The sequence below is a fragment of the Amphiura filiformis genome, chromosome 3 (assembly GCF_039555335.1).
Source record: "Amphiura filiformis chromosome 3, Afil_fr2py, whole genome shotgun sequence".
NCBI classification, from domain to species: Eukaryota; Metazoa; Echinodermata; class Ophiuroidea; order Amphilepidida; family Amphiuridae; genus Amphiura; species Amphiura filiformis.
In genome coordinates, this window is record NC_092630.1 from 65,940,342 (window position 1) to 65,956,877 (window position 16,536).

General features: G+C 39.1%; 1 protein-coding gene across 1 annotated transcript; it reads right to left on the reverse strand.

The window, feature by feature from the left end:
* Positions 1-245: 245 nt before the first annotated feature.
* On the reverse strand, positions 246-16,444 carry LOC140147442 (uncharacterized). The gene is made up of 7 exons (XM_072169219.1): positions 16,122-16,444; positions 15,452-15,578; positions 7,119-14,990; positions 5,257-6,239; positions 3,749-3,846; positions 2,565-2,781; positions 246-2,120 (listed from the first exon to the last, which is right to left on the reverse strand). The coding sequence occupies exons 1-7, from the start codon at positions 16,442-16,444 to the stop codon at positions 386-388; spliced, it is 11,355 nt and encodes a 3,784-aa protein (XP_072025320.1). The 3' UTR covers positions 246-385.
* Positions 16,445-16,536: the final 92 nt, after the last annotated feature.

The window sequence follows — 16,536 nt, forward strand, 5'->3', positions numbered from 1 at the left end:
TATTTTGTAGGCTTGATTTAAATCCTCCCTTACAGTAACTTCTCTCAAACAAATCAAGAAGTACATATTAGTTGTGCCATCATTTATCGTGCTGCAGTAATCGGAAATTGGAGCCGAGTACAGAAGACGATTACACAGGTCATTTGCTGCATCCTCTAATGTTGCATTAGTAAAAGATGGCTCCATAGGTGCTTTGCTTCCATCATCAAGCAAAGGTATATCTGATGGTAGCCATGTTGGAAGAGTCCATGGTTGATCTGGTTTTACTAAAACATCTCCCATGATTTTATCAGTGACAATGTTTCCTTCTCCTTCATCAAATGGCCACCAGTGCACTAGTCCTGGAGTATCATCATCAATGTAGTTATTCCATAATGCTGCTATTTCAGCTGATGTGAAGTGTTTGTTCCAAATACTGAATATCATCAATAGCTCCCATGAATCCTGGCAACGGGATCTGATCTGGATGGTCCCAAGATGGCTGCCATATACCAACAGCAAAATATCCAGCAACTCTGAAGAGGGCTAGGTTTTGTTGGACTCTGATCTCATGGCGCTTGACATTCCCAGCTGCATTTAAATGGTAGATGTTCAATTTACCCGCTACATCTTGATAAACAATAACAAGTTTATTCCATTTTCCATCTTCTACTACAAGATTGGTAGTGAATTCCACACCGCCTATGTAAACCTTGATAGTCTCTTGTACAACTAGCAAAAATGATGTATGATGGGAATATGAGTACACAACACCACCATTTCTGATGACATCATCACATTTGATAAAGAGTTCAAGAGTTACATCATAACTACTTCCAGTGACAAATAGAGTTACATCTTTGGTGTAGACGAGGGATTTTTCAAATTGCAAGTAATAGCTTCCTCTGGTTTGATATTTTGTTTTACTATCAGGATAGACAATGAAGGTATCACAGGGATCCACTATCCATGATGAAATGTATTCCTTAATGGCCTCATCAGATAAGGGCAGTTTATTTTCATCACAGGTAACATCATCTTGTGATGTGTCCTGAGGAAAGATGTAACTTTGGCTCACCATTGGGGAAGGTTCCTGAACTGGTAGGTCTTCATAGCATAGGTCCAATGGTTGTTGTGAAAGTACAGTATTCAGACCACTGTCTGTTCTATTTTCCAAAGTACAACATCCACCCACAAGTAGGCCACTTGAAAGAGGGCAAAGGTCATCTGGCAGGAGTACGTCAAGGGTCAGATATATACCATCAGCACGTACAATCATATGGAAGTTGCTTGGCCCAGAAATAAGAAGCTCCAAGTAAGATAAACGTTCAAAGATGTATCCAGATTTTCCAAACTCAAGTCTAGCGTCTATCACTGTGTCTCTGCCATTAATATTGACAAGGAAGTGGCCACCAGATATACGGGCACCACCTATAGTAACCACTGCGAACCCATTGAAGTCATCGCCAAATCGCAAGCTTACATATTTTATACATGAATCCTGTCCATAACATTGCACATACTTTGCCTGTATAATCAGCGCTGTTTTAGATATTTGAAGCAAATGATATTCCCCAACTGAGTAATGAAGGAAAGTGAAACCATTGAAAGTTGTGATTTGAGATACACCGATAATAACAGAGATTTGTACATTAATGTGAATACCTATACCTGATGTGTAACTTTCAGCAATTGAGCAATCACTACCTATCCACCCTGGAGTGCATTTACTACAATCTGAAGCACCTTGCCAATTAATTGGACAATGGCACTCACCAGTGTGTACATCGCATGCACCAACATTACTACAAGGATTTTGAGAGCCTCCTGTACAGGCTTTATCACAAGTAATGCTCCAGTAACCATGATCACAAACACATACATTGCGATCATGTGGTTGTTTGGACCCAAATGCACACTGTATATTGCAGTTGTCACCAATCCAGAGTGGGAATGGAGCATTGCCAAATGCATTACATAGTGGTTGGGCAGGCCAGTTGGGTAGATCTAGGGCTATTTGGCAGTAATCAGCATATTCAATGACAGCATCCAGCCCATCTTCTGTTGAGTTGCTTGTAGATACAGCTTGCACACAGGATATATAGTAGCTCTGTTGTGCTGCATCACCAATTGGACATGCACTGAAAGAAAGAGGATAGAAAATAAATAATAACATATTTATCACCAATTAATATCATTATATAGGCCTATATTATAACCAGTGTGGCAACCTGGTTACGGTCTTAGCCCTTGGTGCGAGAGATTCTGGGTTCAAAATCTCTTCAGGAGCAGAAATAAATCTAACTTTGGCTCATCTGGAAAAGCGTGGCAGATGACCCATGATAAAGATCTTGTTACAGTTTGTTGCAATCAGGGTAACACCAGATTGTGGGCAAAACATGTAAAAATGCCCTGGCCCTCTATCTACTACGTCCCCTTCAACAGGGACTTGGCATGGCTGAAGTTTCATTGGCGTTATCTCAATGTTTGTATAATTTTTAAGTATAGAACACATTGTAGTCACTGTCTTTATCAGGCTTAAAGATTGCCAGTTTTTAGTTCATGGCTGTTGTTTCTTTTCTTACCTATGTAATGGACCCTCAAGTATGACACTGGCACAGAAACTATCCACCCATCCTGGTATACTATCCTCATCTGGATCAACAAAGTCGCTTTCCTTACTATCACCATCAAGTGAGGGCGCTGGTATAGGTGCATCTGATGGTACCCATGATGGTGCATCCAGAGATGTATCGGTAAGGACCATAGGTTGTCCGCTTACACCATCATAAGCTCTTGTTCCTGGAAGAGTGTATGAGAGAAATTCAAGAGAACCCTAATTAACCACATAAAACACATAAGGTTGAGATTATTGAGTTCTCTTATAAAGAACTCTTGAAGATCATTGTTTGGTGTGATTTTGAACATTAAAGAGATAATTTCTACTTCAGCTGTCATAAGATGAACACAAGCTCCCAATATCATGTGAATCAAAGTAGAATGCATCTCAAAATCTCACTAAATATTTATATCCTAGTAATTTGACAACACTCAGCCATACCTTCACATCTATGCACTTTGTACAAAAAATATATAAGTAACAGTGGTTTGAATATGGCTACTAATCTAAATTAAATCAAGCATTATGGTATGTGTAAGTTCAATACCAGATTCCTATTGCTGCTGCCCACAGAGGTACACTGCAGCCCAGTTACTTTATTGGTACTCTAGAGTACCTCTGTGGGTACTCTAGACACATTGAAATTACATGTACAGTACACACATTGGTACTGAATTGGTACTGCACTGGTAGCTGGCTAGCAAAAGGAATCTGATAGCAAACAATTGCACAAGTCTTGATAATGATGCAACCAAGAAGACATTAAAGTGTTCCAGTTTGTTTGTTTGTTTAAATGGTTCTTGGTCCTGGTGGGATCAAACCCAAGTAAGTTGCTCAAGCCAGACTCTGTGCTGGTCCAAGTGGAAATAACAGACTGAAGAAACAAGTTTGAAGATGAATAAAAGTAGAAAAGACGGCCACTCCCAACAGCTTTACTCTCAGCCTTTCAGGGGAAAATGTTTTTTTTTATCAATATTAACAGCCATCAGGCAGTGTTGCATTATAAACAAAATAAGTTAAGATTTATGACTTTCAAAGTAATTATAAGGTGATTAAAGAATTACTGAGATAGATATTTTTCCCATGATCTTAGAATAAAACCCAATCACTTGATATGAAGTCAGATAAAGTATCATGCCCACTGCTTACCTGTTCCTTCATTGAATTTCCACACACCATCCAAACCTCTGGTTCCTGGTAAGGTATTGCTATTCCAATGGCTCTGAATGGCATTGCTGTCAAAATCACTGAAAAGAACAACATAATTTGTGTCAGCTATTTATTTCTCTTGAGCTTTGTCGTAGTCATGACTTTTCCAGAGGGGAAGGAGGGGCCAAGATGACATTTACTTTGACAATATGGTCAAAAATGAGCAAACTATCTCAAATTTAACAACGGACAGCATCCTACAGGGGGAAAAGATTTTCCACAGGAGGGCAGCTGTCTAGACTAACTCCATCAGCCATCTACACTGCACATGTACTATGTTATGCTTTGTAGTGACGACTGAATAACTTACAGTCCATATCGTGTCGGACTTCTGAAATTATTAAATGTGACTTTGGTTGTGCGCCATAGCGCGACTGACGTCGCTATGGCAAGATCACACTCTGAAGTTCTAAAAACAACAAACTCGGTCAAAAGGTCAATTTGGACACAAATGTGCATGCTCTATGCCACAAGAATCCTGTTGCAAAGTCTGCCACATTTTTTCCACATAGTTTTCTCAGTCGTCAACCCAGAGAGATGATGAATGAGGGCAGCAGCCTAGCAGCTGTCCCCTCTCCACCTCTTGCTATGCCTTTGCTTTTGTGCTTATGCTCATTAGAATTGGGCTATTCCAGCTGAAATCCATACACCCCTAATGGAATATATGACCTTGATCTCACATACAGGGGTGTAGATTTCCACTTATTCAGGCAATAATATTTGAAAGTCACATTCCCTGTGTAGAAGATTAAGGCCATGTCTTCCAAAGAGGGTGTATGGATTTCAACTGAAATACTGTAAAGATTGGCCTAATGGAGCTCCCTTGACATAACTGGCATTTAAGACACAAACTGAAAGTGGCCTCCCATAAAAATCCCACCTGCCAAAAAGGGTATGGACCCTTAATTCTTCTTGGGATTTTCAGAAGAGTATTAATCTATTATTAATGAATTGTATTTTACCTGTATTTTCCTTGGCATTCATTGTTATACACTTCAATTATATAGGATAAACCAAGTATTAAATGATGAGAGAGAAAGGAGACAAATTAATACCTCTAATAAATATGCAAACTCAGCAGACAAGCATGAACATCAGGGACAGATGAGTTTGATTTGTCTCATTTTAATAAACAATGGATACAACCTAATTAATACACAACAATAAAACTAAAATATGTGCCATGTTCATTACAAAATTTTCACCCAAAATAGTGGGAAGAATGAGTAATATTAATGCATGAAAATGAATCCATCCTATTTGGCAAACAATAATGGATTGAAATCTTGGCTGCTCAATTCAAAGAATGTATTCAGTATTTTTCAATAAAGAGGCTACTTAAATTTCATTGATACCACTGTGCACTTAGTTTGTATAAATCCTTAAAGCGGAAAGAAACCATGCACAGATTTCAAAACTGAAGAACAGATTTTATTTTAAATGCTTACCTGTCCCAAATTCTGAGTTCATCAATTTCTCCTCTGAAGTTATCTGGTGGTGGTATAAATCCAGACCCATCTGCAGATGGTTGCCATCTACCCAATGCCAATGTTCCTCCATCTGGAAAGATGTCATCTGGCAATATAAAACTTCGTCTCTGTGGGGAACCATCGGAGTCAAACACATACAGATCAAGGGTCGTACTCTCTCTATCCCAGACAAGAGATATCTGAGACCATACATCAACTTCTAAACTGATGTCAGTGGTTATGTTGATATTGTCAAAATGAAGGCTGATAGTGTCAAAGGCATTGGAGATGTAGAAAGTCTTGGTGCTGCTATAAGACAAGATAGTTCCACCACATTGTGTGCCACATGTCTTAACAAGAAGCTCAATGGTAGTATACGGGCCAGTAAATCCTTCTGGAGACTCCACCACAGCTGCTGAATTATGAAGCACCACTGCTGTGCCAGCATAGAACACTGCTGGTGCACATGTACCTTCTGTATCTGTATAGAATAGACTCTCACACACTCTTGCTTGTTCCACCTTTTGGGCAATTTCCTCTGCACTATCATCTGGATCCAGCACCACAAGCCCTCCACTTCTTCCACTTCTTCCACTTCTGGGTGATCTCGTACAAGGTCCACACAAACCTGGCATTGCATATAAGTCACAAGTATTTCCAGATATTTCTGCATCAACTATAAGATGACTACTCATGGTTGTTACATGCAAGTATAAGCCAAGGTTTTGGTCTGTTATTTCATACACACGACTTGAGGATTTTTGCAGTGTAAGTATATTTTTATCATCATCTCCAATGTTTGAAGTAAGTTGCAGAGTGTTATCTAGGTTTGAAGCTTGGCCATCAATATGGAATACTGTCTTATAGGCACCATCATGTTGTATTGTGAAGTTGTAAGGTGGGAAGATTACACCCAACCCATCCAGGCAAATGGAATCAATATCACAAAATATCTGGTTCACCTGCAAAGAAGGAATCAACAAAATGTACACAATATCATTCATACGATACTCAAACCAAATATCTTAAGGGTAATTTTTTTTATTAAAAGATACACCTAGTGTCACTCCCATGTTATAAAATGTCAAACTTAAAAACAGGAAATTCACTTATATTATTTATGGTGTCCAAAAGTATATGAATTTGAACCCAAATTTGTAACGGTTAAATGCTTTTGGGAATTCCCAATGTTTTTTTTTCAATTTTGTCAATGGTTTGTGTCACAATGAGGAACGTTTTGGAAAAAAATAAAACTAAAAAGAGAAGAAAAGAAAACACTTTCTCTTCATTGTTGTATAGGGCAACATAACAAATTTCCATGAGAGCATGGGGCACAGACAATCACAGGACTTAGTTGATCCAATTACTTGTGTATTTATCGAAATTATTATTTGAAATCCAACATTTTTAGAGGCATTCATGCTTTTGGAACAGCTCATCAATAGATTGCAAACCATCTCAGGAAATGGAAAATATATTCAAATTTGTTGATTTCTTGCATTATTTCAAAGTCATAGGTGTAAATTCAAAATATTCAAAATTTGTTATACCTGGACAGATATCTGAATGAAATTCGCTGTCTAAATATAAACTTGTTAACATACTAATTAATATTTTGCAAAATACTTTTTCTTTGCATGTGACCTGCCTTTTGGATGCACTTTAAACACTTGCAAATATAGGCAGAGCAATGCTGAGCTGTCAATGGATTGAACATAGCAGATCACATACCAACCAAGCACATACAAAGTGTGTGGTAATGTGCAAGGTAGGAGCCGCACACTTAAAGCATACCACAGAAAAAGTATTTTGGTAGTAATTGTAAGGTCAAGTTCACTTACTTGAATGTCAATTCCTGGTAGCTTAGTCAGACTGTAGGCTCCAACACTATTCACTGTAAATATCTGGCTTTCATAGTTGATGTACACACTGGATCTTGCAGAGCATGTTACTACATGGTTGTCAGGTAGAATTGGTACTAATATTGAGCAGTCACTGCCTGTCCAGCCATCTGTGCATGAACCGCACTCTGTATCACCTTTCCAACTTTCATCACAGACACATGTCCCTGTGACTGGATCACATGTACCATGTCTATTGCAAGGTTGAAGAGGGCCTCCTCCTGGACAGATATTATTACAAGTCACACCCCAGTAGCCAAATTTACAGATGCAGATGTTATCTTTAAAAGCTCCAAAGTAGCATTCTTGTTCACAATCTTCACCACCATACACAGGGAAGATATGATCTTCAAATTCATTACATAGGTATTTGCCTGGCCAGACAATAAGGGCAAGGGTTACCTGGCACTCAGATGCAAATGAAACGGCAGAGTCCATGCTATCGGTGACATATCCAGTATCTGCTATATTTCTCAAGCATGTCATGTAGTGAAATTGGACACCTACTGTGAGAGCACCACACTGAGCATGTAAGACTCCAGAATAAAACAGAGAATGGCACTTTTCATTAGCAAGCTGTTCAAGCTCCTTGCTTGGGAAGCTTACAACAGTAGTAAAGATGCTTGCTGTTACACTTGTGATAGGTGCGTCTGACTGCCACCATTTTGGTTGAAGATTTACATCAAGTGGAAAGATGAAATTATTTTCCAGTACAAGATCTATAGCTGTGGTACTGCTTCCAGAATCAAAGGACCAGAAAGATTTGACCGATGTGTCATATCTTGACACAGAACCTTTCCATCCTATGAGGATGTCAGCTGGTGAGAATGGTCGATTCCATACTATTACTCCATCAATATATCCAGCAAACACACCATCAGGTGGAAATGAAGAGTCATATGGTAGTTGCCATATTCCTAATCCAAGTGCTCCACCAACAGGGAACACACCAATGCCAATGTTATGATAGTGATGGAAGAGAACGCCAATGCTATTGATACAGTAGAAATCAAGTCTGCCTGATAATGGGTTGTAGACTATTGATATTTGTAGCCATTCACCTGATGGTATCAGGATACCTGTGTTGATTCTGTCATGTCTGAACTGTAGATGAAACCTTCCATCAAATGCATAAACTGCAAATGTGCTTTCTTTAGTGAAAGACAGCAACGTACCAGACGGTGAGTCTTCATACTTCACATACATCTGGAGTGTGACATAGTCTGATGTAAACACATCATCAGCAAACGGTCCTGATATGATGCCTGAATTGTTGAAGAATAGTCCAAACCCTGCTGCGGTGGGATATGATACAAGAGGAAATCCAGGATACGAATTTGTACTATATGCCAAATATATCAGACTTTGTGAGAGTGGTAGTAATGATTGCTTACAATACTGCTGAATTAAGCTGTATGTGAGGGAGTAGTACTCGGCATACACTGCCAATCCTTGATGCTGAATTAAGCAGAATGGATCATCATTACAGTCTACCTCTGTAGGAATACATGGTCCACTTATGCCCAGTGATTGCGCACAGAAAGTCTGACTTATGGCAAAGTCAATGTTGATGTATACTTCTGTAGTGTGTAACACAAGCAGGAATCCATTTGGTCCTGTAATATCATATCTTGTTGCATCCATCCGTGCTAGAAGAAAATCGCCCTCTATAGTGATATTCAATCCAAGCAAAATTTGTTCACCATTTAATAGAATAAGAGGTTCTCCTGCTTGTATAGCTGGGGCTTGTACTATAACCACTGTTGAGTGTACGTTGATGGCTACTGCTGTAATACATGCTTCATGATGCTCACACGGTGCTTGCCTTATTTGTATTGCTAATTCTGCTTCTTTGTTCTCATAGAAGATCAAATCCCCAGGGTCAGTAAACACTGTACTTGATGTGTCAAATGCCGTGAAGAACCCACCACTGGACACAGAACAGTGTCGTGTTGGAGCCACTGGATTGAGGTTAGTAACTGGTAGTGAGCAGTCATCTCCAAGCCATCCTGCAGTGCAGATACTACATAAAGAGTCACCATAATAGTTAGAATGACATTCACATATCCCTGTGTCTTGTAAGCAGCTTCCATGTTGACTGCAAGGTGATAGGGAACCACCTGGACAAACCTCTGTACATGAATCACCCCAGTATCCCTGGCTACAAAGACATGATGTATCCTGGGTCAGTTGGTTTGTAAAGAAACACTGTACAGTGCAGTCTTCACCTGTCCAAATTGGAAATTGTATACCATGGAAGGCATTGCATGCATCTTTGGCTGGCCAAGATTCTGCTGGGAGTTTAAAAGTTAAGGAGCAGAAATCAGATAGAGCAACTGTAGCAGAGAGTGCACTGTGTAGAGTTCTTGAGAGTCCATAATCACGTATACATCCAATCAAGTAGAAATCAAATGCAGCTTCTTCAAGAGAACAATGACTCGTCATGGTAGAGGACAAAATAACACTAGTACATAGCTTGGTCACTTGTTCTTCCCATATAATATCCAGGAATATGTATGTGTATGTGACATCTAGCAATGCTATGTTAGCATAGGAGAATCGCCATGTTGGCACATTTATTGTCCAAGTTTGCAAAACAAAATATAAGTTGGCTCCTCCAATAAGGTCATAAATCACATCTCCCTGTCCTTCATTGAATTTCCATAGACCTGAAAGATCGCTGTCACTAGGTTGGTAGTTTCTGCCATACTTGGTTTCTATATCAAATGCAGTCAGTGCTTTTTTCCATATGCGCAACTCCTCAATATCACCAATGAAACTATTTGATGTCGGCGGTGCTGCATTCCCATTACTTGGTGGTTGCCATCTTCCAATTGCAAGATATCCACCTGGTACAAATATTGTAGTGGCTGGGTTCAATTGCATGGATCGTTGAAGTATGGTGCCATCAGATTTAGTCAAAAATATTTCTAAATATGTCACTCTCCTCTTCCACACAATGGTTATTTGATTCCAAACATTAATTTCGGCAATCAGTTCAGTGTCAAATCTCTCTCCGCCAATCTCTATTCTGATTGTACCATCTAAATAAATGCTGAAACTTGTCATTGTACTATATGATAGAATTACACCATCACTTCCTTCGGCTTTCAGGAAGAATTCTATGGTTGCATCATCGTAATTATCAAAGGCATCTTCTAGCACATTAGATGATAGGTAACTGTCCTTGAGATGAAGGCAATACTCTGCTCCTGTAAGACCATACTCTTCACTATAGCTATTCTGCTCAAAGAGTGGTGTAAATAAGCTTTCTTCTTCAGGTACTCTCCAAAGTGAATTCTCCACAGCATAGTCTTTATCTGTGATGTCATTGGTACTGTTACCATCACAAGAACCACAAATTCCATAAGAATCATCACAAATTGTTGAAAGCTGTTGAACATCTACATTCAAGGCCCTATCTGTTATCCTCACATGAAGGGTAATGTTGTCCAAGTTGATACTAGTGACTTCATACTCTAGAGATGCTATGTGTCTGAACATCAAATGCTGCATGCTGTAAGAAGTACCATCATAGAACACTTGTAGACCATCTTCCCACAGTAGTAGCTGACTTTCGGTTGTATATCCAGCACGCATTAACACCGAGTGTCCTTGATTACGCACAGCAACTGCTGTTACACATGAAGACTGATCGTAGCAGGGTAATACCCTAACCTGAACTTCAAAGTCAGCATTCTGAACCAGGTAGTATTCACCAACTTCTTTAAAATCAAATCGAACACCATCAAATATGCTATAGTGGCCTTGTCCAAACATGTTACACACAGGTTTAGTTTTGTTAACATCTTCCTCTGGTTCACTCACTAAGCAGTCATCTCCACTCCATCCTGGTTCACATTTAGTACAGTTACTTTCATCTACCCATGTCAAATCACATTTACAGTACCCAGTTTCTTGGATACATACACCATGATTATTACAGGGCTCCTCTATTCCTCCAGGGCATATTTCTGCACAAGTTCCTCCCCAGTATCCTAAGTCACATGTACATATCTCTGTCTCTAAATCATAGGTACCATACACACACAAGCCCTTCAAACAACCCAGTTCTCTCAACCTGTCTGAATCAGTGATGTTGTTGCAGAGGGTAATTAGCGGTGGAACAGCCAGATCAAGAGCAGCTCCACAGTAAGCAGAGAATGCATTTAGAGACACTAATGATGACTGAAGATCAGAATCACTGGCAACGTCTAGTAAACATGAATGGTACAAGAACTGTGGAAGAGGAAGTCCCAATGAAGTACACTGCTGTGCTATACCATCCTTTAATATTAAGCTATCGCATTGTTCTTCTGCTTCTGGAATTGGCAGATCACTAGTGAACTTGGTAACAATTCTTGTGATGTAGTCAAATTCTACTGTTTGTTTTTGTTTGATTGGAGCATTACTAAGCTGCCATGATGGACCAACCACTTCTGGAAGGTAGATGTTATGTTGATGAATCAATTCAATGACAACATGACCTCTCCCAGTTGACATCTTCCATAGCCCACCCAAGTAAGGAGCATCCTGTTGCACGTCCATTTGATAACTCTGCCACATCACAAGGATATCAAATGTTTTCTTCCAAATTCTGACTTCATCAATGATGCCTCTATATTCTGTTGCAGGTGGATCTTCTTGGCCTGGATTCCTGCCTGGTTGCCATCTTCCTAGAGCTAATGTTCCTCCTGGTTCAAATAGCCCTTTGGAGAGCACATAGCTGAATCCTTGTAAAGTTCCATCTTCAGATATATAATATAATGTACTATTTCCGGTCGCTCTAACATACATGAATGATATGAATCCCCAATTCTCAGTCTGTGTAACAATCTTTGTATCTATGACATCTGTGTTGTAATGGATTTTGAGCGTGACATCATTCGTGATGGCGAAAGTATGGATATTAAGGTAGGACAAAAGAGTACCACCAAAAAGGTATGGATTATCAGCTTTGAATAGAAACTCTATGGTGACATCTGTTGTAAGGTCAAATGAGTATGTCAGAGGGTCACTGATACATCCCACGCTATCAAAATATAGAGAATAACTGGCTGGTAGTTGTACTTCATAGATAAAATGTGTAGTTTCTTCTGGTGGGATCTTGCAGGAATCTGCAAAAAGACCATTGATAATCTCATAGGTGACATCATTTGCAGGAATAAATACATCATTTGCAAGTTGGAAGTTGTCATCAATGTTACCATTGCAGTTTCCACAGAGTGCACCATCCATTGATAGGCAGTTGCTTCTTGTCAGTACCACTTGAACATCTATGAAGTAGTCTTGTACAGCTACTGTTATGTTACTGATATCTAAATGCTGCAACTCATATGTAGTAAGAGAAGTCCTAGTAAGGATATGACCTGATGCAAACTGGAAGTCTTCTTTTACAATCATCTCCTCACCATCAAGCCATAACATATGCTCAATATCTGCATCATTTGATACAGTGAAGGTTAGGTTGTTAGTGGGAAGCTGAATCCACAGTGCATTCGTGCAAACGGTGTTGTCTCCACAAGGTACTTGATGGACATAAACAGAGGCATCATCTGATTTTGATAACACAAATTCCCCTTGTGCATCCATGTTATATGCAATGCCATCAAACATTAAGTAGTGCCCATAACTGAACATTGAACAGACATCAAATGGTGTTTCTGGTTCGAGACTGACTTCAGCTGTTGAGCAATCAGGGCCCATCCAGCCTTCATCACACACTGAGCAATCATAGCCTGTATAGTACACTGGGCAATTACATGATCCATCAGCTTCCAAGCAATATCCATGGTTACTGCAAGGTGTGGCTGCTCCACCATCACATTGATCATTGCAATCAGAGCCAAAGAATCCTGGATAGCACATGCATAACTCTTTGTCCTCCTCTGTGTAACCTGATATACATGGTATCTCACAATAACTGCCTATCCAATAGGGAAATTGTCTGTCTTGGTAACTATGACAAAATGATTGTGCTGGCCATGTTAAAGTCTCTTCTACATGCTGGCAGTGGTCACTGTAGGCTAATAGTACTTCCATTGTCTGTGCTAAGTTATTGCTGTTGGCTGCATCACGCTGACATGTCAGAGTGTAGTAAGCTGCTAGAGATAGGTCAAGGCAATAGTAGTCAAAATCAGTTGATGATATTGTATCAAAGCAAAATGTGTCTGCTTCATCTTCAAAATCTGTAGATGTGAAGGAGACTTTGTATATGATCTTTGTATCAATGACAGCGCTGTATTGCAGAGTGGCGGATGAGTACAACCAGAGAGGAGTCCTCCAAGGCTCTACTGGCATAAACAAAGTACCTAAAGATATTGCATCGTGTAAAACAGCACCCTGACCTTCATTTAGAGGCCAATAACTTGCCAAATCAGGTGCAGTAGGGTAGGTATAAAATCCTATGCGATTCATCAGTTCTGATCTTTGGAAATACCTCTTCCAGATTTTCAGATCATCAATCCATCCAGTAAATCCTCTGTATGGTAGACTACCTTCAAACCCAATGGGTGGGTTCCATTGTCCCATAGTCAAGACTCCACCAGGTGCTACAATGTTGCTGACTCCAAAATTGAAGATGTGGGTAAGGCTATCTCCTGATGGGGTAATACAATAGAGCTGCAAGAGTTGTGTTGACTTCTGCCACACAAGGGCTGTGTGGTACCAGATATTGGCTTCCAGGTTAAATGCTGTAGAAAACTCCTGAGCTCCATAAGACATCCTCAGATTGTTGTTACATTGTATGAAGGCCAGAGTATTTTGTAAGGTGTATGACAAGATGACCCCACATTCATTCATATCAGGATGAATTTGTAGCAGGAATTCAATGGTCAAATCAGAGTCTGAGAAAGTATTCAATACTCCAGATTTAGCACCAGTGTCTTTGAAGAACAAGGCATAACCAGCTCCAGAATTAGTGATATCCTGCACCTCAGCATATTGGCCATAATTGTAGATGAATAGAGATGGATATGTATTGACAATCCAAGATGGTCCAAATACTTCATGAAGACTAATTTGGCTTAATTCTATGGTTGCATTTTCACCTATACCAACAATATCACCATCTCTAGTTATCAAATCATTCCACTGTTTTCCATCGCAACTTCCCAATAGGCCATGAAATTTAGAGCATGTTAATGGAATACCCCTGACATGTATATCTAGATAGCGTCCCCTGACGTATACATCCACATATAAGACATCAGAAGCATAGATCTGATAATGGTCATATGCGATGCGAGTTATGTAATAGTTGCCATCTAAGTGTTGTGTGTCTCCTATTGGTGATTCTACTGCATTGATCCATACATAACCTTGTAGTTCATCATCTGTATATCCTCCATGTATTGTCACTATGGTTGCATCATTAAACCGAATGCCAAATGCATTGACACAGGTGCTATAGGAATCGGAATAGCAAGGCACCAGTCTGATTTCAGCATCAATGTTTTCTGCAATAAAGAGTATATGCTCTCCAATTCCATAGTAGGTGTACATAGACCCATCAAATGTGGTGAAATGACCCTGTCCATATGCCATGCCATAATGGAACCCTTCAGCTTGATTTGGTGTTCCAGTTAAAGCAACTGAGCAGTCCACACCTGTCCACCCCTCATCACAAGTCTTGCAGTCTGGAGTGTCTTCAAGACCTACCCTACATGTGCAATTACCATATACAGGGTCACATATCCCATTTCCATAGCAGGGGTTGTCACCTCCACCTATACACTCATTTTCACAGCAGGATCCCCAGTACCCATGAAAACACTCACAAAATCCAGGATCAGTTTCATTGGCTTGTCGTCTCTGTGAAAAGAATAGAAACACCAAATGTTTAATATCTTTCAGCCTCATATAATATCACAAACTGTTAGCAATATCACAAACACCTAGGGAGGAAACTGTAAAATATATAGCAAGGAAAATTATTTGCCTTACACCTAATGTCTTTTCAAAATCACTATAACCTACTGCTTTGAAATGATTTCATCATCATTAAGATCGATTCAATATTTTTTCAACTAAAATTTATAAACAGACTCTGAATATCACTCACACATGAAACAAGGAATAAGACAATTTAAATTCTGTTCCTTGCAAATCAATTGCTCTGCAGTATGTCATTTCTTCTGATTTCCCCAGCAAGATTTTTTAGATTCCTTGAACTAATGAGGTATAATGATAGGAAACACTTGACAAAGTCCTAAACATATTAAGGTTACTAATAATACTTGGTGTGCTTACAGTATATGTTAATAAATACAAACCTCTTCTTCAGGAATTTCATCTCCAGTGCAAGGAATGCCAAATTCAGCAGAAGCCATGATCTCATATCTCATGTTAGATAAACTATATGCTAGGTACCACATCACTGCATCAGTCTCTGTTGATAACCTGCAACATTATTAAAGCATATCAGACTATTTCACTATTCTTCTTTGGAAATACAAGTCACTAGCTCTGTATAATAAATAAACCCAGGATTTTAACTCAACACACTTGACATTAAAGGCAACAAATTCTGACAATTGATCGATCAATCGACCGGAATCAATCAATCAATCAATCAATCAATCAATCAATCAATGTTTGCTGGTCTTCAGAACACACATGACAGATTTATTTGATGCATACTACTTGGATCTTATCAAACAAATCCTTTCAAACCCAAAGTATTGCATGGTATGAAAACGAATTTGATTTATGCTGGAATAAAGTAAACTGGAATTATTATGGTAAATTCATTTATATCACAGTATAAGACATTTGATCATGTATATGGTTGAGATTGTTAAGTGGGTTGAGTACTACAGAATAATATTATGAATACAACTTAAATGTTCATACATGAATCAGTTTTGTTAGATATTCTGTAATAATCTGTGGTGCTATTGAATGCATTTTAGATACAGGTTATCTAAAATAGGTGATACATACCTAATACTGAATACATTGTCATGTTTGCCAGGTCCAAATTTAGTTGGTTGACCCATATCTTCCACAGCTACACTACTAGACACAATTTCTGACATGATCTCAAACCTATTATCAGGTCCAATAGGCAAGTAGATATTGTGTGGGTTATTATTAGTATAACCAAACCATGCAATGTAGCCTGTGTCATTCTGTTGTGGTGACACACATTCTAGGATAGGTACCAGTGGTTCTAAGCCTCCTTCTCCATCAAATGGTGCTTTGTAGTTACCTTGGCCTACCGTGCAGCAGACTGAACAATGACCAGCACCAGCAAAACCTGTCATAATAATAATAAAACAAAAACATAACATGTAAGATATCAACCAGCAAAAGAGGAATTGTCATGAATAGAAGGAACTCTAGAAATGATCAGAAA